The sequence below is a fragment of the Dendrobates tinctorius genome, unplaced genomic scaffold (genome assembly GCF_039654945.1).
Source record: "Dendrobates tinctorius isolate UK_male_01 unplaced genomic scaffold, ASM3965494v1 ptg000165l, whole genome shotgun sequence".
NCBI classification, from domain to species: domain Eukaryota; kingdom Metazoa; phylum Chordata; class Amphibia; order Anura; family Dendrobatidae; genus Dendrobates; species Dendrobates tinctorius.
Genome location: NW_027361832.1, coordinates 30,245,926 through 30,267,985, shown reverse-complemented (window position 1 = coordinate 30,267,985; position 22,060 = coordinate 30,245,926). Strand labels below are relative to the sequence as shown.

At 44.0% G+C, this 22,060-nt stretch overlaps 1 protein-coding gene across 1 annotated transcript in view; it reads left to right on the top strand.

The window, feature by feature from the left end:
* LOC141053222 (uncharacterized) overlaps positions 1 to 22,060 on the top strand; it is a 653,087-nt gene that overhangs the window by 13,692 nt on the left and 617,335 nt on the right. The window contains exon 2 of the mRNA XM_073550619.1: positions 13,136 to 13,315. Coding sequence (XP_073406720.1) covers positions 13,154 to 13,315 — 162 coding nt within the window. The 5' untranslated portion in view covers positions 13,136 to 13,153. The remainder of the gene's footprint in view (positions 1 to 13,135; positions 13,316 to 22,060) is intronic.

Genomic DNA, 22,060 nt, shown 5'->3' with positions numbered 1-22,060 from the left:
TTAATTAACAGCACCTGTAACTTACCTGTGGCACCTAACAGGTGTTGGCAATAACTAAATCACACTTGCAGCCAGTTGACATGGATTAAAGTTGACTCAACCTCTGTACTGTGTCCTTGTGTGTACCACATTGAGCATGGAGAAAAGAAAGAAGACCAAAGAACTGTCTGAGGACTTGAGAAACCAAATTGTGAGGAAGCATGAGCAATCTCAAGGCTACAAGTCCATCTCCAAAGACCTGAATGTTCCTGTGTCTACCGTGCGCAGTGTCATCAAGAAGTTTAAAGCCCATGGCAATGTGGCTAACCTCCCTAGATGTGGACGGAAAAGTGAAATTGACAAGAGATTTCAACGCAAGATTGTGCGGATGTTGGATAAAGAACCTCGACTAACATCCAAACAAGTTCAAGCTGCCCTACAGTCCGAGGGTACAACAGTGTCAACCCGTACTATCCGTCGGCGTCTGAATGAAAAGGGACTGTATGGTAGGAGACCCAGGAAGACCCCACTTCTTACCCCGAGACATAAAAAAGCCAGGCTGGAGTTTGCCAAAACTTACCTGAAAAAGCCTAAAACATTTTGGAAGAATGTTCCCTGGTCAGATGAGACAAAAGTAGAGCTTTTTGGGCAAAGGCATCAACATAGAGTTTACAGGAGAAAAAAAGAGGCATTCAAAGAAAAGAACACGGTCACTACAGTCAAAGGCGGAGGTTCCCTGATGTTTTGGGGTTGCTGTGGTGCCTCTGGCACTGGACTGCTTGACCGTGTGCTTGGCATTATGAAGTCTGAAGACTACCAACAAATTTTGCAGCATAATGTAGGGCCCAGTGTGAGAAAGCTGGGTCTCCCTCTGAGGTCATGGGTCTTCCAGCAGGACAATGACCCAAAACACACTTCAAAAAGCACTAGAAAATGGTTTGAGAGAAAGCACTGGAGACTTCTAAGGTGGCCAGCAATGAGTCCAGACCTGAATCCCATAGAACAACTGTGGAGAGATCTAAAAATGGCAGCTTGGAGAAGGCACCCTTCAAATATCAGGGACCTGGAGCAGTTTGCCAAAGAAGAATGGTCTAAAATTCCAGCAGAGCATTGTAAGAAACTCATTGATAGTTACCGGAAGCGGTTGGTCAGTTATTTTGGCTAAAGGTTGTGCAACCAAGTATTAGGCTGAGGGTGCCAATACTTTTGTCTGGCCCATTTTTGGAGTTTTGTGTGAAATGATCAATGTTTTGCTTCACTTCATTCTCTTGTGTTTTTTCATTTAAGACAAATTAAATGAAGATAATAATACCAAAGAATTTGTGACTGCAATCATTTTCAGGAAGAAACTGAGTATTATCTGACAGAATTGCAGGGGTGTCGATACTTTTGGCCACAACTATATATAATATAGTACCTGACACCCTGTATATATAATATAGCACAGGGTGGCACTCATAGCAATCCGGCATCAATAACCATAGATGTCTCAAGGAGACCTCTGGTTGTTATGCAGATGACCCTCGATCACGTGACGTGGGACACCGGTAAGTGCATTTCCAGTCAGATTGCTGGGAGCACTTGTTAAATGCCGCTGTTAGAGTTTGACAGCGGCATATAACTAGTTAATAGCCACGGGACGGATTGCGATTCCACCCATGGCTACTGCGGGCAAAACAGCTGACATGTCCCGGCTTTGATGCGGGCTCACCGCTGGAGGCACATCAAAGCGGGGGTGCTGCCATCGGATGTACTATTCCATCCGATGGCAGAAAGGGGATAATATAGTACCTGACAGCCTGTATATCCATGTATAATATAGTACCTGACACTAATATATATATATATATATAGTACCTGACACCCTGTGTGTATATAGTATAGTATCTGACACTCTATATATATAAAATATTACCTGACACCCTGTATATATGTAAAATATAGTACCCGTCACCCTGAACATATGTATAATATAATACCTGACACCCTGTATATATGTATAACATACTTTCTGACACCCCATGTATACAGGTGCTTCTCACAAGATTAGAATATATAATAGTTCTTCAATGCAAAAAGTGAAACTCCTATATTATATAGAGTCATTGCAAACAGAGTGATCTATTTCAAGTGTTTATTTCTGTTAATGTTGATGATTATGACTGGGGTGTATCAACTAATGCTTAATGTGTGTATCGCACAGACAGAGGTCTGTGGCGATCTTAGTCCAGGACAGGTTGCTGGGTCTTGTAGTCCCACAAACCTGTACTTTAGCAAAGGCCTAGATTTAAGGGTTAACTAGAAGTGATGGGTGGGACTGGTTAATCACACACCTCCCAGGGGGCGTTCTCCTGTGAACACTGGAAGGTTCTACATATTTCCTTTGTGCAACACATGGAAGAGATCCATGTGTGAGACGGGAGCTGGCTGGAGCTCCCAAAGGTCCAGGAAGCACCAAGGGTCTGGATGACTAAGAAGCCAGAGGCTAGAAAAAACCTGAGGTGCTATTAACCAGGTAACCCCGAGCCTGGGGAATTGTGTCCTGACGGACATCAGGCATTTGAACTATGCCAACGGAACCGGAAAACGGACTGTTTGTGGGTTCTGTATGGTTCACATACCCTGTAATGGTTTATGATTCTGTAATAAAACCAAGTTTGACTTATTTAAAGGAAGAATCCGCTCCTGTGTAGTTGACTATTGCTGCCAAGCGAGTATACCCCAACCTGCTTAGTGATCGCTTCGCCACATGATGTACAGCCAATGAAAACCCAAAAGTCGTTATCTCAGTAAATTAGAATAATTAACAAAAAACACCTGCAAAGGCTTCCTAAGCATTTAAAAAGGTACCTTAGTCTGTTTCAGTAGGCTCCACTATCATGGGGAAGACTGCTGACTTAACAGATGTCCAGAAGGCAGTCATTGACACACTGCACAAGGAAAGTAAATTTTGCATTTCAATTGGAAATCAAGGTCCCAGAGTCTGGAGGAAGAGTGGAGAAGCACACAATCCAAGCTGCTTGAGGTCTAGTGTGAAGGTTCCACAATCAGTGATGGTTTGTGGAGCTATGTCATCTGCTGGTGTAGGTCCACAGTGTTTCATCAAGACCAAAGTCAGCGTAGCCATCTACCAGGAAATTTTAGGGTACGTGCACACGCTGCGGAATCCGCTGCGGATTAATCCGCACGGATTTTGCAAAAACCGCAGATAATCTGCAGGTCCAAAGACCTGCGGATTATCTGCGGTTTTGCCTGCGGTTTGGTCCTGCGGATTCACTATCTCCACAATGGTGGAGATAGGAACCCGCAGCGGTTTCCGCAGAAAGAATTGACATGCAATTCTTTCTGCGGATTCAAAACCGCAGCAAATCCGCGCGGTTTTTTCCGCAGCGTCGGCACAGCGTTTTTTTTTTCCCATTCAAATGAATGGTACTGTACACCGCAGCTAAAACTGCTGCGTGTCCGCAGCGGCCAAAACCGCTGCGGAAACGCAGCGGAATCCGCAGCGTGTGCACACAGCCTTAGAGCTTTTCATGCTTCCTTCTGCCGACAAGCTTTTTAGAGATGGAAATTTCATTCTCCAGCAGGACTTGGCACCTGTCCACGCTGCCAAAAGTACCAATTCCAGGTTTATAAACAACAGTATTACTGTGCTTGATTGGCCAGCAAACTTTCCTGACCTTAACCCCAAGGAGAATCTATGGGGTATTGTCAAGAGGAAGATGAGAGACACCAGACCCAACAATGCAGAGAAGCTGAATGCTGCTATCAAAGCAATTTGGGCTTCCATAACACCTCAGCAGGGCCACAGGCTGATCCCTTCCATGTCAGACCACATTGATGCAGTAATTGATGCAAAAGAGTGCATTTACGGAACATACATTTCAGGAGGCCAACGTTTCGGATTTTAACCCCTTTACCGCCAAGGGTGGTTTGCATGTTAATGACCAGGCCAATTTTTACAATTCTGACTGCTGTCCTTTTATGAGGAAATAACTCTAGAACGCTTCCATGGATCCCAGTGATTCTGACATTGTTTTTTTCGTGACATATTGTACTTCATGGTAGTGGTAAAATTTCTTTGATATGACTTGCGTTTATTTGTAAAAAAAAAAACAGAAATTTGGTGAACATTTCGCAGTTTTCCAACTTTGAATTTTCATGCCCTTAAATCACAGAGATATGTCGCATAAAATACTTAATAAGTAACATTTCCCACATGTCTATGTAAGGAGGTGGACCGGACTGTGGGTACCTGCATGCCTGGTCTGGAACTGAAAGGGCTGCATCTTCTGTTTCTGGGGGAAGCCTGAGGGAGGCGGACCTTCCCCTGCTGCAGGAGGGAAGGAGAGGAGAGACGGAGTTTCCTGCTGGCAAGAGGGGGCGGGGAGAGCAAGCTGACACAGAGATATAGGAAGGAAAAGCGCGTGCTGCAGCAGGAGTTGGCGCCAGTTAATTACAGCGTGCAGAGCAGAGAGGAGCATGCTCTGCTTCTCCCTCCAGAGAGAGCTGGCCCTGTGACAGGCCGTGCTGCTGCTGTCTGGAATAGGAGCTATGCCAGCAGAGCTGAGTGTGCGGAGCTGTGCCAGCAGAGCGGAGCATGCGTAGCTAAGCCAGGTGCCTTACACTAGGAGACAGTGAGTACCGCACCCGCTCTGCCCAAGAGTGACCACATACTCAAAAGAGCCTTCCTGCTGAGGACTGAGACAAATTGATAGTACACGGTGAGCGCCCTCTGTGTAAACGTGGAACCGCCAGTTTCCGTGACCGGAGGAGACTCCCTTGACAAGCCTGAGACAGTCGCTAGTGCGTGCATGCCCGGCGTGCGCAGTGACAGATCTGAGACCCTGAGAGTAGTAGCTGGACTGTCCGATGAGCGCGGCACTGTCCCTGCGGTGACACGTTCTGAGTGTGGACTTGTGACTAAGAGTGGTGAGAGCAGGACCCCCCCCTCTCACTGCCCAGCATACTGTTGTTTTTCCCGGAGGCCGTTTCTTTATCTTGGACAGAGACTTGAGAGACTGCATGTGCCGCTGTTGTCGGTGCCACCGTTGGATTCCCGGCTGTCAGAGACTGCGTCGAGATAGCCCGCCCCACCCTTGGAACCCTGTACTTCCTCACAACAGAAGGCTACAGTCCGATAAGTTTAATCTCTTTATTACTGAACTCTAGTTCGTCCCTCACCTATCCTGCCAACCTTCTAGTTCTGCCCCGTTCCTCGCCGTCACCTACAATCCCTCACTCCCTGTGTGGAGTACATCCCCCTGTAAATAAACCTGTTTAACCCTTGCACTGCCTCGACGTGCATGACTGCATCCCGCATTTTCTGCAGGTTATTACATCTTCTTTACATCCGCACAATTTTGGAACCAATTTTTTTTGTTGTTAGGAAGTTATAAGGGTTAAAATTTAAACAGCGATTTCTCATTTTGCAACACCATTTTTATTTTAAGGGACCACATTACATTTGATACATTTGAAGTCACTTTGAGGGGTCTGTATGATAGAAAATACCCCAAAGTGACACCATTATAAAAACTGCACCCCCTGAAGGTGCTCAAAACTGCATTCAAGAAGTTTATTAACCCTTCGGGTGCGTCACAGGAATTTTCGGAATGTTTAAAAAAAATGAACATTTAACATTTTTTTCACTAAAAATTTACTTCAGATCCAATTTTTTTTATTTTCCCAAGGGTAACAGGAGAAATTGGAGCCCAAAAGTTGTTGATCAATTTGTCCTGAGTATGCTGACAGAGCTCGGAAGGGAAGGAGCGCCATTTTACTTTTTTCAACGCAAAATTGGCTGGAATTATGATCGGACGCCATGTCGCATTTGGAGGGCCCTTGATGTGTCTAAACAGTGGAAACCCCCCACAAGCGACATCATTTTGGAAACTAGACCCCCAAGTGCTTCACAGAAGTTTATAATGTAGAGCCGAAAAAATAAAAAATTATATTTTTTTCACAAGTGCTCTTTCCGTTCCCAATTTTTTATTTTCCCAAGGGTAACAGAAGAAATTGGACATCAAAAGTCATTGTGCAATTTGTTCTGAGTACACTGATACCCCATATGTGGGGGTAAACCACTGTTTGGGTTCATGGCAGAGCTCGAAAGGGAAGGAGCGCCAGATTTTACTGTTATGGTTTGCAGGTGCCATGACCCACTGGGAGAGCCCATGAGGTGCCAAAACAGCAGAAACCCCCATTTTACGAACTACACCTTTCATTGAATTCATCTAGGGGTGCAGTAATCATACTGACAACCAAGAGTGTGTCACAGAATTTTATACCAATAGGCAGTGAGGACAAAATAACTACATTTTTACCACCAAAATTTTGTTTTAGCCAAAGATTTAACATTTTCACACAAGAAGTGGGTAAAAATGGCACCATAATTTGTCCCACAATTTCTACTGAACGCGGCAATACCCCAATGTGGCTGTACAGTACTACTTAGCCATGTGGAGAGACTCGGGAGGAACAGAGAGCTATTTGCCTATTCAAGTGAATGGGTCTGTGCACATGTCAGTGTGTTTCCATGGACTGTGTGTGCGCAAAACATGCTGACATGTCTTTTTTTAATTTCAGCACGGGCCATAAAACGTCCCGCACACGTGCATACACATAACACACATTGATGTCATCCATGTGACAAGCATCAGCACTGGGGAAGAAGCATTACAGTAAGCTCTGTTCCCCGGCGCCGGGTGCTGAACACTGCTCTCATCATTCTCCCCTGCTCTGCTGGCAATCGGTGTGAGCAGGGGAGAATGATGAGACTTGCATTTAAGTAATAAAAGAGACAGCAGGCGGTGGGTGATTGGACTATTACTCCCATCAGCCTACCCCTGCTGCTGCTAATAACAGTGATATCAGGAGAGGCGGATTGGAGTATTCATATGCTGCTCCTGCGCTATAAATATATATGGTAATTAAAAAAAACAAAAAAAAAAAAGGGGGTGGGTTCCCCCCTATTTTTGATAACCAGCCAGACAAAATTCACAGCTGGTGTTGAGACCCTCAGCTGTCATATTCAGCAAGGCTGGTTATCAAGAATAGAGGGGTCCCCATGCTGTTTTTTTAATTAAATAATTAAAAAAACAGCGTGGGGGTCCCCCCCTATTTTTGACAACCAGCCTTGCTAAAGCAGACAACTGAGGGCTGGTATTCTCAGGTTGGTAAGGGGCCATGGATATTGACCCCCCCCCAGCCTAAAAATAGCAGTCCACAGCTGCCCAGAAAAAGCACATCTATTAGATACACCAATTCTGGCACTTTGCCCGGCTCTTCCCACTTGCCTTGTAGCGGTGGCAAGTGGGGTAATATTTGTGGGGTTGATGTCACCTTTCAGTTGATGTAAAGATGTAATGACTCTATATAATATGAGTTTCACTTTTTGTATTGAAGAACTGAAATAAATTAACTTTTTGATATTCTAATTTTGTGAGAAGCACTTGTATGTAATAAAAAAGGATGAAAACCTTGAATAATACAGATAATAAAGTATGATGCAAAAAAAGTGCCCCCAAATACACTGAGTGAATTTCTCCACAGTACTTTCCACACGCATGTTATGATGACCCTACTGTACTCGCCCTTCCTCAATCCACCCAACAAACGATGGGTGACCCCATCACAGCATCATTCTTCAACTGTAATCCCCACACAGCCCTCCATACAGTATAATGGCCACAAAAAGTTCTCCATACAGTATAATAACCCCCGTATAGTTCTCCATACAGTATAAGGGTCCCACATAGTGCTCCATACAGTATAATGGCTTCACATAGTGCTCCATACAGTATAATGGGCTCACATAGTGCTCAATACAATATAATGACCCCACACAGTGCTCCACACAGTACAGCGGGCCCCATATAGTGCTCCACACAGTATAATGGCCACACATAGTCCTCCATACAGTATAATGGTCCCACATAGTGCTACATAAAATATAAGTATAAGGGTCCCATATAGTGCTCCATATAGTATAATAGCCTCACATACTGCTCCATTCAGTATTAAGGACCCCACATAGTGCTCCATACAGTATATTGCCCCATATAGTGCTCCATACAGTTATAATAGCCTCACATAGTGCTCCATACAGTATAATGGCACATAGTGCTGCATACATTCTAATGCATCCCACATAATGCTCCATACATATAATGGCCTTACATAATGCTTCAAGCAGTATAATGGCCTCACATGGTGCTTCATACAGTATAAAGAGCCCTACGTAGTGCTCCATACAGAAAGCTGGTCCCCATATAGTGCTTCATTCAGTATTATGGCCTCACATAGTTCTCCATACTATATACAGGGCCCCATATAGTGCTCCCTGCAGTATACAGGGCCCTACATGGTGCTCCATGCAGTATAAAGGGACCCACATATTGTTCCATACAGTGTGATGTCCTCACATAGTGTGCCATACAGTATAATGGCCTCACATAGTGCTCCTTATAGTGTAATGTCCTCACATAGTGCTCCCTACAGTATAAAGGACCCCATATAGTGCTCCATATAGTATAATAGGCCCAACATTAAAAAAAATAAACACTCACCTCTGTCTGTTCCCCCGCAGCTCCGGTATCTTCATGGTGTCTCCAGATTCTCTGCACGTCTTGCTACAGCGAGAGCATTGTAATGATGTCATTGCGCTTGCTACGCTGAGACATCAGAGGGGCTATGATGGGAAAAGGAGCACAGCTGATTCGCCTTCCTCGATCTCTGCTTTCAACTGCATAGGCATACAGGATGCTAATATAGTTGAAAATGTGATCTCGGGCAAGGGACCCCACCGACATCACAGGCCGAATATACTCGGGGGACCCGCCCAGCGTCGCAGGCCAAATATAATCACCCTGCGGGACAGATTCGGCCCACAGGCCAGAGTTTGACATGTGTTCTAAGGCCTCATTCACATGTCTGTGACTTTTATTCTACATAAAAGCACAGACCTTTGTCCATCATTGTTTGGTCAGTGTTAGTTTTTACCATTAGTGTTTGTTTCATCAGTGATTTTAAAGCACCACTCCAGTGTTTTTTATTTCAGCGCTAGAGTGCTACCACTAATGTTAAAGGGAACCTGTCACCAGGTTTGGCTGATATAAGATACGGTCACAGCCTTTCAGGGCTGATATACAGCATTCTATAATGCTGTAGATAAGCTCCCAATCTGACATGAAAGATAAGAAAAATAAATTTTATTATACTCACCTAGGGGCAGTCCGTTCCGATGGGTGTCGCAGGTCTTGGTCCGGCGCCTCCCATCTTATGATCGCCGCCCTCCTGCTTGCTTCATCACTCCCCGGCATTGCGCTCCTGCGCAGGCGTACTTATCTGCCCTGTTAAAGGCAGAGTAAAGTACTGCAGTGCGCAGGCTCTGGGCCTCTGACCTTTCCCAGCGCCTGCACACTGCAATACTTTCTTCTGCCCTGAACAGGGCAGATCAGTACGCCTGCGCAGGAGCGCAATGCCGAGGAGCCATGAAGCAAGCAGGAAGGTGGCGATCATAAGAAGATGGGAGGCACTGGACCAATACCTGCGACACCCATCAGACCGGGACACCCTGCAGGTAAGTATAATAAAATTTATTTTTCTTATCTTTCGGGTTGGACCGGGGGGCTTATCTACAGCATTAAATAATACTGTAGATTAGCCCTGAAAGGCAGCGACCATATCTTATATCGGCCAAAACTGCTGACAGGTTCGCTTTAAGTCTCTGATCCTAGTATTATGCTTACCAGCTGCTGTCTTCAGCTCTTCTCGGCACTGCCACCTTGTGACCGCAACTTCTGATCAACTGGAAGTCAGAGGTACCAGTCACAAGTTCTCAATACAAGTTTGTAAGCGCCTCGTTCTGACTTCATTCTGGCTCTCATAGACTTGCGTTGAGTTGTGACATCTGAATCGCCTGGCAAACACTGGAGCGATTCGGCAAGTCACAAAGTGCTGGAGACAGACCAGAGCGGCTTAAAAAAAAGATGAAGACGGGTCTGATAAATGTAATGCTGAGGGCAGGGAACTGAGATTAGTAGCACCACTCCAGCTCTGCAATAAAAATAAAACACTGGAGTAAGTGGTGCTTTCACTGATGAAAAAGTAAAGAAACTTCAAAGCTTCTCCAATGTATCATAATGTTATTAGTTATATGGGCAATTTTGATTCAGGTAAAAAACTGACATGTCGCCTTGATATTTTGAAGACAATTGTGCAAAAAACACGAACTTGTTAACAGTCCCATAGAATATGTATCCATTAATGTTTATACTGGGTACAAGTGAAAACACAGAATACTTGTATCACTTACAGATGTCTGAAGCAGGCTTTCATTGCTCTTCTCCCTTTACCTTCACCTAGTTCGATTTTTGTGGATACAGACAATTTAGAAGATGGAGAAATTAGGTTCTCTGTCTTCTCCGCACCTGTGCTGCAATTCTCTCCTGCGAGCACATTGGATCACGGTAAACTGACTCTGATCAGAGTTTTAGCCGAGTGTCATTTGCATAATCTGTCCAATTCTCTCCCATGAGAGAATAGACACCCGTGTTACCCCGGCCTAGGACCTGGTGCACCAGTAGCTTTTCAAGATTTATAAACCTACAAGAATATATGCACTTGTCGTCTTTTAGACGCGAGCGTACCGATGAGTTTTTCATGCCAAAGATGTTTTTTGCAGTGACTTTGCTGCCAGCGTTTTTTTGTTTTTGTTTTTTCTCTTGTATGTTTAAAATAGGTAGTGATTTCCAAGTGGAAGCTGTCTAAGGAATGGTCAGGTTAATTTTTTTAAGCTCTTTGCAAGTTGTTTTTACATTGCAGTGCCTATGTTTATTCTTTTTAACATCTACTTACAGTAGTTCCTTTTCAGGTAGGTTACTGTGCGTACTCGCCTGAAATAATGTGTGCACATATATTAACCCCCACCACTTCTGTTACCTGTATCTGTTTGAGAAGTATGTTACCTACAGAGCAGTTTGAGATGTGGCAGGTTCTTTTATTTTTCCTTAGCGCACTGCTTTTTAGATTATATTTGGTAATCTATTTGCTTTAAATGACGCATCACTTAGTGATCTCTGAGTCCCTTTACATTAAAACACATTTCCTGTGTCTTATTATTGCAAATAAAGCTGTGCTATTTTGGTCCTTTCAGCCTGTAAATGAAGCATTTTTCTTCAGTCATTGTAATTTTAAAGATAAACCGCAGCTTTTTAACATGCCGTCATTTGTAAATTAATGTACTGCTTAAACTCTGCAGGGACAGGTAGACGACTGCTAAGGTGTCTTGGTAATGAGTGCTTATAGTAGTTGTTTAGTTTTTCTTTTCTTTATTTTCCATAGCAATTTAGAAAAGTTTTAGAAATGTTAATATAAATATATTTTATATTCAATCAATCTGAGACCCCTATTTATCAACAAATCTGTTGAAACTTTGGTTTTCCAACTCCACAGTCCTAGTGATAGGAGGTCACACAGCCATGTTCACCTATTATGTCACATTTCAATTGTTACTATTCATCTGGAAGGATTTGTCTCTAAGCCATTGATGAACCAAACTGTTAAAAGAGTAGTCAGCAATTCCTACAACATAGGTAAAGGGGAAATGTCAGAAACTTTAACCCCCCCCCCCAATCATTTATTATGTGACTGTGGATGTGTAGCTTTTTAAAACATGATCCAGTCTATCCCTTTCAGGACCAAAAGGGCTTCTCTAGCAGATTTTTGAAGTTGTCTGGAAATGCATTGGGGCGTGACAAGTCACTTTTAGCTTCTCAGCCTTGTGCTGAATTTCCATACCTAGTAGAGATCTCCCTTGACTGATAGGTCAGTGATCATGTACTAGAACCGTCAGTGATCATGTACTAGAACCGTCAGTGGTCATGTACTAGAACCTTCAGTGGTCATGTACTAGAACCTACGATTTGTCAATCAGCCAGAGGACGGTGTTTCTAGCTAGAGAATTAGGGCAGAAACAGACTGCCGTATGGCATGCGAGAATCGCATCGTAAACCTCGCCCTGGCTGTCGGCTCTCCTGACCTGAGCTTGACAGCTGCATAGTAATCCATCATGCTTGCTGTCTTGCTCAGGTCAGGAGAGGTGCCGGGCCAGTCCATGCAGTGCGATGCGATTCTCGCACGAGTCCTACTGGCGTCTGATGCAGCCCTTAGGCTGAGAAGCTACAAAGTGCAATGTCACTCCCCAATGTTCTTCTAGGTACAATTCATAAAGGGGTCGACTGGCTTTTCTTTTAAAGGGTTAAACATTCGTATTAAAGTAAAAACTGTAGTATTTACCACTTGGAAATGATTTTGCAACTTTTTTTTGGAGTAAGACACACTGAGAGGCTAACATATGGTTGAAAGTTACAGTAGCATGCAAACACTAGGGGATATAGCCCTAATAAAAATCATACCTTTAGTGTCTACATCCATTGCCATTGCTGCATTTCCTAGGAATTGTTCTTTATTCAAATATGCTAATGATGCGCTTTGTGCACCCTTGGTGTGGCTGAGCAGTTCACTACATCTTACCACAATAAAAGGTATCAACCACTGAGGACTCTTAGATTTGTAGAACTTTTTATCTACTGGCTAACCTGGTACAAAGATATATATTTGTCCATGATCAGGTAGTGACTTAGGACCCCAACATCACAGACCACCTATCCGCTAAAATGTCTGGACTTCATGGTGTCGCTGGTTCCATAACATCATTGTAGAAAGTATATTAGTGTGTTCAATTAATTTATGATTGGGACCCCTTCAAGCCACTTATTATTTGGCTGGGCAATCAAATAGAAAGATATGTCTGCCCAAGTAAACACAAATGTGGAAAACAACAAGGGAATCGTGCTGACAGGATGCGCCGAATGGTTCTAGTTCGTAATTAATGTGAAACAGAAGCTATAACCTCATATTCCAGCTCCATTTTCGGCAAACACTTGCAGCCATCATACATTACAGCAGTACACTACTTGTCCATGCTTCGGGTTAGTTTGCATGGCTCCCATTTGCTGTAGCTATGTTCAGATGTTCTGTCAGACACATGGCTTTGTTGAATCCCAATACCACAAACTAATTACGATTCTTTTTAGAAACATCTGTTTATAACGTCTTTCACTTCAGTGTATCTGACATCAATGTGTTCCAGCTTAGCAGCAGTGACATTATGATGAATGGGCTAAACTTGGAAGTTGGAATTCTGAAGTCTGAATTGCATAAAAAGACCAGAGAGATGCAGGACCTGGAAGCCCAAATCCAGCAGCAGAAAGTAAGTCTACACAGGGCGAGTGACAAACTGAAGGACACAAAAAGAGCTGCCGCAAACAAGGTAATTGGTGCAAGCACACAGTGTTTTTGCGCTCTCAAAATATTAAATGGAGTTCCTACATGACCCTGTCCTATCAGCCAGAACATATTCTACAGCTTGTATTCGGGGTTAAAAAAAACTTGCATTTTCCAATATTACAGCTTGTCCCCATCTAGACAGCTTTGGCACTTTTGCAGTCCAAGGTTTAAATGGTACCTATCAGTTACAAAAGATACTGTATTTATATATTATATGGACTGCAAAGTGTTGCTGATTGTTAAAAGTCGGCGCTCCGAGACCGTCTCCAATTGCTCAAAACATCACTTTGAAGTTGGCAGCTCCTGCAGGAGTGGTGGACCGGCTCAATAGGAAATCTGATCTTTTTGCTGCCTTAGGCTGGTTTCACATTAGCGTTTTTGCGCGCAGCGCTATTGGGCGCATGCACTATGCTCCCCTATGTTTAACAATTCGGGCGCATGGTCTAGCGCTTGCATGCGTTCATCAGCGTTTTCGTGCGCATGCGCTTTTTCCAGGTGTTTTTCCTAGACGCTACATGTTGCATTTTTTGTTCCTCCCAATTTCATTAAAAAAAAAACGCGTGCGCACGGAATGCTCCAAAAAATCACATTACAGTCTATGGGGTCTCTGGCGTGCGCATGGACATGCGCACACCTGCGCTTTTGAGCGCATGCAATTTTTGAGTAAACAATGTCTAGACACTTATTTAAACCACCCCCTACACAAGAAACATTGTTTAGGGGTTATGTAGATAAAAGGTGTTTGCACTAGCAGACCACTATCTACAGAAAGCCTGGAGGAGAGAGCAAAGCAGACTGAAATCTTTAGAGAAGCAGCAACTTCAAGAATGTGAGTATTCTAACCAAATGTCTGCCTGTCCTTTTGAAAATGTATTATGTACTAATGTATTTATTTTATTGCAGCATGTCTTCTGGATCACACTACACACCATCCCGGGGTGAACTGGCCCAAGGTGATCGTGAAGTGAGTATCTTCCTGCCCTACATTTTGGGTAAGTGTTGGATGCTGTATCTACACATGTGGCAAATTAATTTTTGTTCTTTTTCAGACATCATCGGACACGGTTTCAGAGGCCGAATTGCAGGAGCAGCCAAGCCAAGTGCCGGCGGGGAGATGGCATGTAATTATAGACTGACTTTTTTTTTTCTCTCCTGTCTTTTTCCTGTCCTGTTTTTCATCTTCAGTATTTCTTCTTTTCTGTATCTTTTTCTACCTTTTTCATTTACAAATATTTGCAAGATTATAACGAATTTTTTTTTCTAGGTTCCACAACGGGATGAAGAAATCGTTCTGGACAACGAGGCCCTGATCAACCTTGTCCAGGAGCGTGTCCCGTTGTGGGACAGCTGTGACCAGCAGCACGCAAACACCACGGTGACCCGGCAGCTCTTGAATGAGGTGGCCGAAGCGCTGATGGATGGCTGAGACACTGCGTGTCAAAGGGTCCGCAAGGATTTTCGTAAGTATTTCAATGGTCTGTGATGCTGCATTGACTCTTGGGCGTGATGACACAGGTGTGTGTCATGCTAGATATTTTCTAGCATGGTATACAATTGTGTTATCATGGCCAACAGTGAGTGCATTGACTATTGTATTGCTGTGTGGTGCCGCATTGACTCTTGGGCGTGATGACACAGGTGTGTGTCATGCTAGATATTTTCTAGCATGGTACACAATTGTGTTATCATGGTCAACAGTGAGTGCATTGACTATTGTATTGCTATGTGATGACACAGGTGTGTGTCATGCTAGATATATTCTAGCATGGTACACAATTGTGTTATCAAGGCCAACAGTGAGTGCATTGTATATATTGTATTGCTGTGTGATGCCGCATTGACTCTTGGGCGTGATGACACAGGTGTGTGTCATGCTAGATATTTTCTAGCATGGTGCACAATTGTCTTATCATGGCCAACAGTGAGTGCATTAACTATTGTATTGCTGTGTGGTGCCGCATTGACTCTTGGGCATGATGACACAGGTGTGTGTGATGATAGAGATTTTGCCATCAGTGCATTGTCTAATTTTTTTTCTTTGTTTTTCCCACAGTGAACAAAGTTAGAAGCCGTTGGCGCTCGATGAAGGACTGCTTCAACAGGGATGTTCGTGATGAGGGCCAGGTTCGCAGTGGTTCAGCAGCAAGGACCAGAGTAAAATACCGCTATTTTCAGGAGTTGGCGTTCCTAAGATTGGTCCCTGCCACCAGAGCGTAAGTATTTTTTTGTATTGTATTGTATTGTTTTTTACTCTGTGCTTTTCTATTCCACAGCAGTTGGTGCTTGTAAATGCATGATACTAATGTTTTTCTTTTCTTTTCACAGCACCTGGAGCAGCACCCTGCAACCTGTTCCTGTAGCGGTCCTTCATCGAACGACCTCGGACCCGTCCCAGCCATCCGTCAGCCAAGAAGCATCTGGCATGTCAGCAACACAGACAACTGGAGACCAGGAAGCTGGTATGTCAGGTCTTCCCCTGTCCCAGGTCTCTGCCACTGGTTTTGCGGGCACTTCCCGCCAGCGGCAGAGGGCCTTGGACAGGAATGTCATGCCCGGGTTCATGCACTTGAGCACGGCCTTTCAGAACAGCCTCAAGGCGCTGTCCGACAGAGTGGAAAGCTGTTTTGCGCTCATGGAATGCGGTTTTAACCACATGGACCACCGCATCCACTCAGTCCACAGTCATCTTGACCATCTGGAGGTCGACCTCAACAGACTAGCGCACCATTTTTTCAGCAAAATTGAACGGACCATGGCAGAACACCTTAGTCCTGATCTACAGCTGAATGTGATGCAGGCCTGCAACACTGTTTACTTGCAGGCTATGCAGCAGAGTCAGTACATGCAGCAGTCGGTGTCATTTCCAACTGTGCCACCACTGACTCGCTTCACCACACTACCGACTTCTGCTGCATACCATTGCAAGGCCACCTGCATTCCAAGCCAAGCCGGACACCACCCCAAGTCCGAGTGCTGCTGAACACTCCCCCGCAACCACCATGGTAAGCACTGCTCCTGTCTGGAGCACCACCACTGCCACCACTCCTCCTTCTAGGAGTACGTCACCACTCCTAGGAGCATCGCCAGCGCTCCTCCTGGTAGGAGCACCACCCCCGCCACCACCGAGCATCATCAGAAGAGGGGTGATCCCCATTGCCTTTTTGTGCAAAGCCACCCATGCTCAACCCCGTCCAGCCGGTCACCAAGGTCAAAGCGGTCACACAGTGCCAAAAGGTCCAGGCAGGAGACTCCAGGACACAGAAAGAGAAAAAAAAAACAACTTTGTCTGTCCCTCCCCCCTCTCCTCCTACTGTGTCTCAACCTGCCTCCAGTTCCATCCCTGAGCTCCCTTCCCCAACTACTTTCATCTCCCTTCCCCTAGAACCCCTTCCTTGCCTTCTAGCCATTCCTCGTCTCTCCACACCCCCAAAGTGCCACCATCCTCCCCAAACATCGTTCAAAATAACCCTTTTTTTATTTTACAATAAATGTAAAATTCTGGTTTCCCATAATACTGTTTGGTTATTGTGTCTTTCGCCGCCTACACACACTGCGCCATACACACAATGCGCCGTACTATGCGTTTTTGCCACCACATAGCTCCATTACTGACACGTTTCTTGTGTCATTCCTGGATATATGTGTAGTCAAAACACAAATATATGACTTGTATTTTCCACCTCCATTAGTGTCTTCAGTCTGCTAATATTGCACAGACTGAATAGAGGGTGGTGTTGATTGCAAGGCATATCTATTGTTACCTTGCCAGGTATCATAAAAAGTTAATTGAGGATGGTGTGTTTTTACCATCATCATTTCACTATTTGTGACACAAGGCCAGGAGATTCTAGATATACCTTGTAATTAACCACATCCTCTAATCAGTATGCGGTGTATAAACTGAGGAGATGATGGGGAAAATACACGTCATATGTACAATACCCTGGCCTTGTATCCTAACTATCACACCTGGGCAGGTGAATACACATATGAGTCAACCTGCAGTGTCGCTTCAGTCTGCATTATCTGTTTCACGCAGACTGGAGCGATGCTGCAGTTTAACTCATATGTGTATTCACCTGCCAAGGTGTGATAACATTCTGAAGTCAGGATTCGTTATTTTCGGGGTCCTCACTTCAGCATAACACCAGGCCTGGGGATTGTAGAATTTGTATAAACTTTATTATCTCTCCAGTCTACGTTCATACTCCAGCCACAGTGGTGATCCTACAAACAATATTTATAGTCACATGGTCAGGTGTCATGAAGAGTGACGGATGCTAGTGCATCCCCAAATCACTATTTTTAACATCAGGCCAGGTGACACAAATATTAGTTGTAGTATCTCCACCGTCGCTCTAAATTGAACACAAACTGGAGAGATGATAAAGGTCATACAACTTGTGTGTATGTATAGTCACCTGGTCAGGAGTGCTAGTAAGTTCATGATGCACAAAACACAGCATCATGAATTCACTGGTACACCTGGGCAGTTGATCATTGTATTGGAGTGTATAAAAACAATGCACTCAGTACAGGTATGAAAACAGGTTTTTTTATTAACATACACACAAGAAAACGTTTGCACCATATGATCTTGCCATTCCACCCGTCCTACATCTGAGATAGGGAGCTGCATCATCAAGTTCAAAGTTAGGGTGCACTTTAGCCATCAAAAAATTATGAAGAACCACACGCCTTCACCACCTCATCCACTGTTTCCAGTTTCAGATTAGTGGCTGTGGTGAGAATGCGCCATCTGGAGACAAGAATACCAAAGGCACGATCTACAGTTCATCGGGCCCTGGTCAGTCTGTAATTAAAGATTTTTTTGGTGTGGTCCAAGTCCCGGCTGGAGTATGGTTTCATCAGGTTTTGGCACATTTGAAATGCCTCATCCCCAACCATTACAAATGGCAGTGGCGGACCCTCCGTGTGGGGAAGAGGCCGTGGCATGGGGAAATTGAAAGGGTTGCCATACAACCTCCGGCCTATGTCAGAGTTCTTAAAAGCCTGTGAGTCATTCCCACGGCCAAATGCCCCAATGTCCACTGCAACAAACAGTCTGCATCCGCAATGGCCATGAGTACTGTAGAAAAGTTCTTTTTGTAGTTGTACTCTGATCCACTTCTTTTGGGTTTGATTATCTGGATGTGTTCCCATCCACCGCTCCCAAACAGTTTGGGAAACTGCAGACTGTCCAGAATTTTTCAGCTATTTCAATCAACTTTTCCACGGTGGGCAGGGCATAAATTCTGAACGTTCCACAAAGCCTGGCTGGTGTCCGCAACTATTCCTGACAAGGTGGAGATTCCAATCCGGTACTGGAAGTGGAGTGAAGAAAGGGTCTATCCAGTAGCCTGGATTCTGTGAATCTGAGAGCAAAAATTAATATTTGTGTATACGGTTTTTTAAAACGAAATAAAAAAAATTAGTACATGGCATAACAATAATTCTGCAGGCTTTTGTTTACTACATGGCAGAACAATAATTCTGCAGGCTTTGGAATAGTACATGGCAGAACAAAGAAAATTATGCAGGCATTGGTTTGTAAATATTACGTACCATAATGTGACCAGGAGCCGTTCCTCAGGAGCAATCGCACGACGGAGCTGTGTGTCCTGTCTCTGGATGGATTCTTGGACATGAGCAAGCAAATCCCTGAAGCTTTCTTGGGACATCCGGCTATAGTCACTAAATTTCTCCGGGTTTGCCTGGAGCTCGCTGTAGAGGGTGTGGTACGCTCCACGGCTCTCCCGGAGTTCAATAATCGAATGTATCCACAAACGCCGCCGCTGCTGTCTTCGCTGTCTCTCTTCCTTTGTTCCTTGCAAGCAACTGCAAAAGACTAAGCCAGCGCGATGTCCAAATCCAAGTTGAAGTGAAAACTCTTCCAACGCAGATCCATGTTGACAAAGGAAATAGCAAGCAAATCTGAAGAATTCAGCTGTAAACAGGGTATATATAAATAATTCCCATGACACGAGCCCACTGGTGTCCCACTGGTGGAGTCTGTTTCAAGAATTTTGCAAGGATTTTCATCCTGTGAAATGTGACACCTAGACAACGTATGTGCATAAAAAACGCAAACGCATGCAAAATCGCATTAAAACACATACAAACGCTGCATTTTTTTGTCGTCATGCGCACGCTGATGCTTAAAAAAGTCGCTGCGTTGATATGCGTTAGCAAGCATTTTTTCATTGTGTTTCATGTGCACACAAAATGCTGCGCAAAACGGAGCAAAAGTGAATCTAGCCTTAATCTGGCATCCACTCTTCTATGCCAAACTAGGGCAGTATTGCTTCTGTGCCTTGCATCCTCAGCCATTGGATTCTTGGCATCTCTTGAGCTAACTAGGCCCCAGAATTCAGATGTGCATCATTCTAGTGAGCTCATGAGGCACCCTCCTGGATGACAGAATTGCTATTGAGCCCTTATGTGCACCCTATCTTGCAGGAGCTGTGCACTTCACAGCGGTATGTTGAGTGTTCTGTGAGGGTCTCAGGAGCTGGACCCCCACAGATTAGCAGCACTTTGCAACTCATATGAAAATATTTTGCCAATGATAGATTCCTTTAATATTATTTATTGTGCATATATTTGGCTGACTTTGTGTCTATGGCTGGAGTCACACACAACGATTAAAAAATCGGTCTGATTTTTACAGTACGAAATTTCACAAAGGTTTCTTGTCCAGGGATCCGTCTGTCATCCGAATTTCCGGCGATGAACCGATTTTATTCGCATCTAAGCATCAAATTGGCATCCAATGCCAATGCCTGATGCTCTTTCCTGTTGACCTTGAGAAGTCTTGCGATTTTATCGCAAGTCACACTTGTGGTCCGTTTGTAATCCGATTTTTAATCGCACCCATAGACTTGCATTGGCGAGTCCGATCTGAAAATCGGTGACAATCGCAGCATGCTGCGATTGTCTCGGTCCGAGGAAACGTTCCGACAAAAAATCGGATGATGGGAGCTGCCCCATAGAATAACATTGGGACGAATGCAATGCAATTTTTTTATCTCATTGCATTCGTCTGATTTTTCCGCTAGTGTGACTCTGGCCTATATCTAGAAATCCCATGAGACACGCCCATTGTGTGTCTGGTGTCAAGGAAAAACTACTGGAAAAGCACTGGAAATATCGAACGCATGTGCAGAAACAACGCAAACGCATGCAAAAACGCATACAAACGCATGCACACGCAGCGTTTTATTGGCGTCATGCGTAAGAGGATGCTGATAAAAAATGCTGCGTAAACATGCGTTTGCGCATATGTTTTGCGCATGCAGATGATACGCTGCACATAGAAACGCTAATGTGAACCTAGCCTAAGACATGGTCAGCCACTTAAACTGACATACCAAGCAAGGAGAGCACTAATTAGAGAAGCAGTCCAGAGGCCCATAGACACTTTAGAGGAGTTGCAGAGATCTACAATTCAGATGTGAGGAATTTTCCACAGAACAACTAAAAGGGCAGAGTCAGATGGGCCTCAGCTCTTCCAACCCGAGTGTGACAGTTTCATATATTTCTATGCAGCTGTCACACTCGGTCAGTCTGAGCACTACAGTCCGATCTCAATCAGATTTATTCGGCTATCTGACTTTGCCCTTATTCGTTTACTCCACAAATCTGGCCTTTATGGAAGAGTGTCAAGAAGAAATCCATTTTTTGAAAGCATGCCGTAAGAAGTCCTGTTTGCAGTTTTCAAAAAGCTATGTAGGGGATGCAGCATGTGGAAGAAGGTGCTCTGGTCAGTTGAGACCAAAGTAGAACTTTTTGGCCTAAATGCAAAATGGTATGTGTGGTGTTAAACTTACTCTGCACATCATCCTCAAAACAATCCCCAGCGTAAAACTTTGTCGCACCTTCATGCTGTGGGGATACTTTTCTTCAGCAGGGACAGGGAAGCTGGTCAGAGTTAATGGGAAGATAGAGTCAAATACAGGGCATTTCTGGAGGAAGTCTCGTTAGAGGTTGCAAATGACTTGAGACTGTGACATAGATTCACCTTCCAGCAGGACAACCACCCTAAACATCCTGCCAAAGCTACAATGGAACGGAGATCAAAACATATTCGTGTGTGTGAATGACCCAGTCACAGTCCAGAAATAAATTCCATTGACAATCTGTGAGAATGCATGTCACTTTTCAGTTATATATTTTTTTTAATATTTAGAAATCAATGTAACATTTCCTTTACACTTCACAAATACTTGCTGCTTTGTGTTGTTATATCACATCACATAACATCTCAATAAAATACATTAAAGCTTGGGTGTGTTTCATGAAATAATGTGTAAAGTTCATGGGGAATTAATACTCTTAGTAAATGGACTGGATACTTTCATAGAGAAATTTAAGTCCCTTTGGGTGTCTTTCCTATGTAAATGTAATAAGACTTTGGTCAAACCCTTTTCGTGATTATTCCTAGGAAGGATCGATAATGTGTAATGGTAAAAGATGATGATGTGAACATATTTGAGGAAAATTCCCCCTGTGGAAATAATTGCTCCCACTGCCAATGATTCTTAAAAAAACAAAAATGGTTTTCCCACAAATTAAATTAATCACCTATCCACAGGATAGATGATAACTGTTTGATTGCATTTGGTAAACCACTTTTTGCTCTGTACAACCGCAATTAGAAGAAACTTGCCTGGAGTGTTGGAGCATACAAGGTGCCGCTTCAATCACAATATATGGGACAGCAATAGCC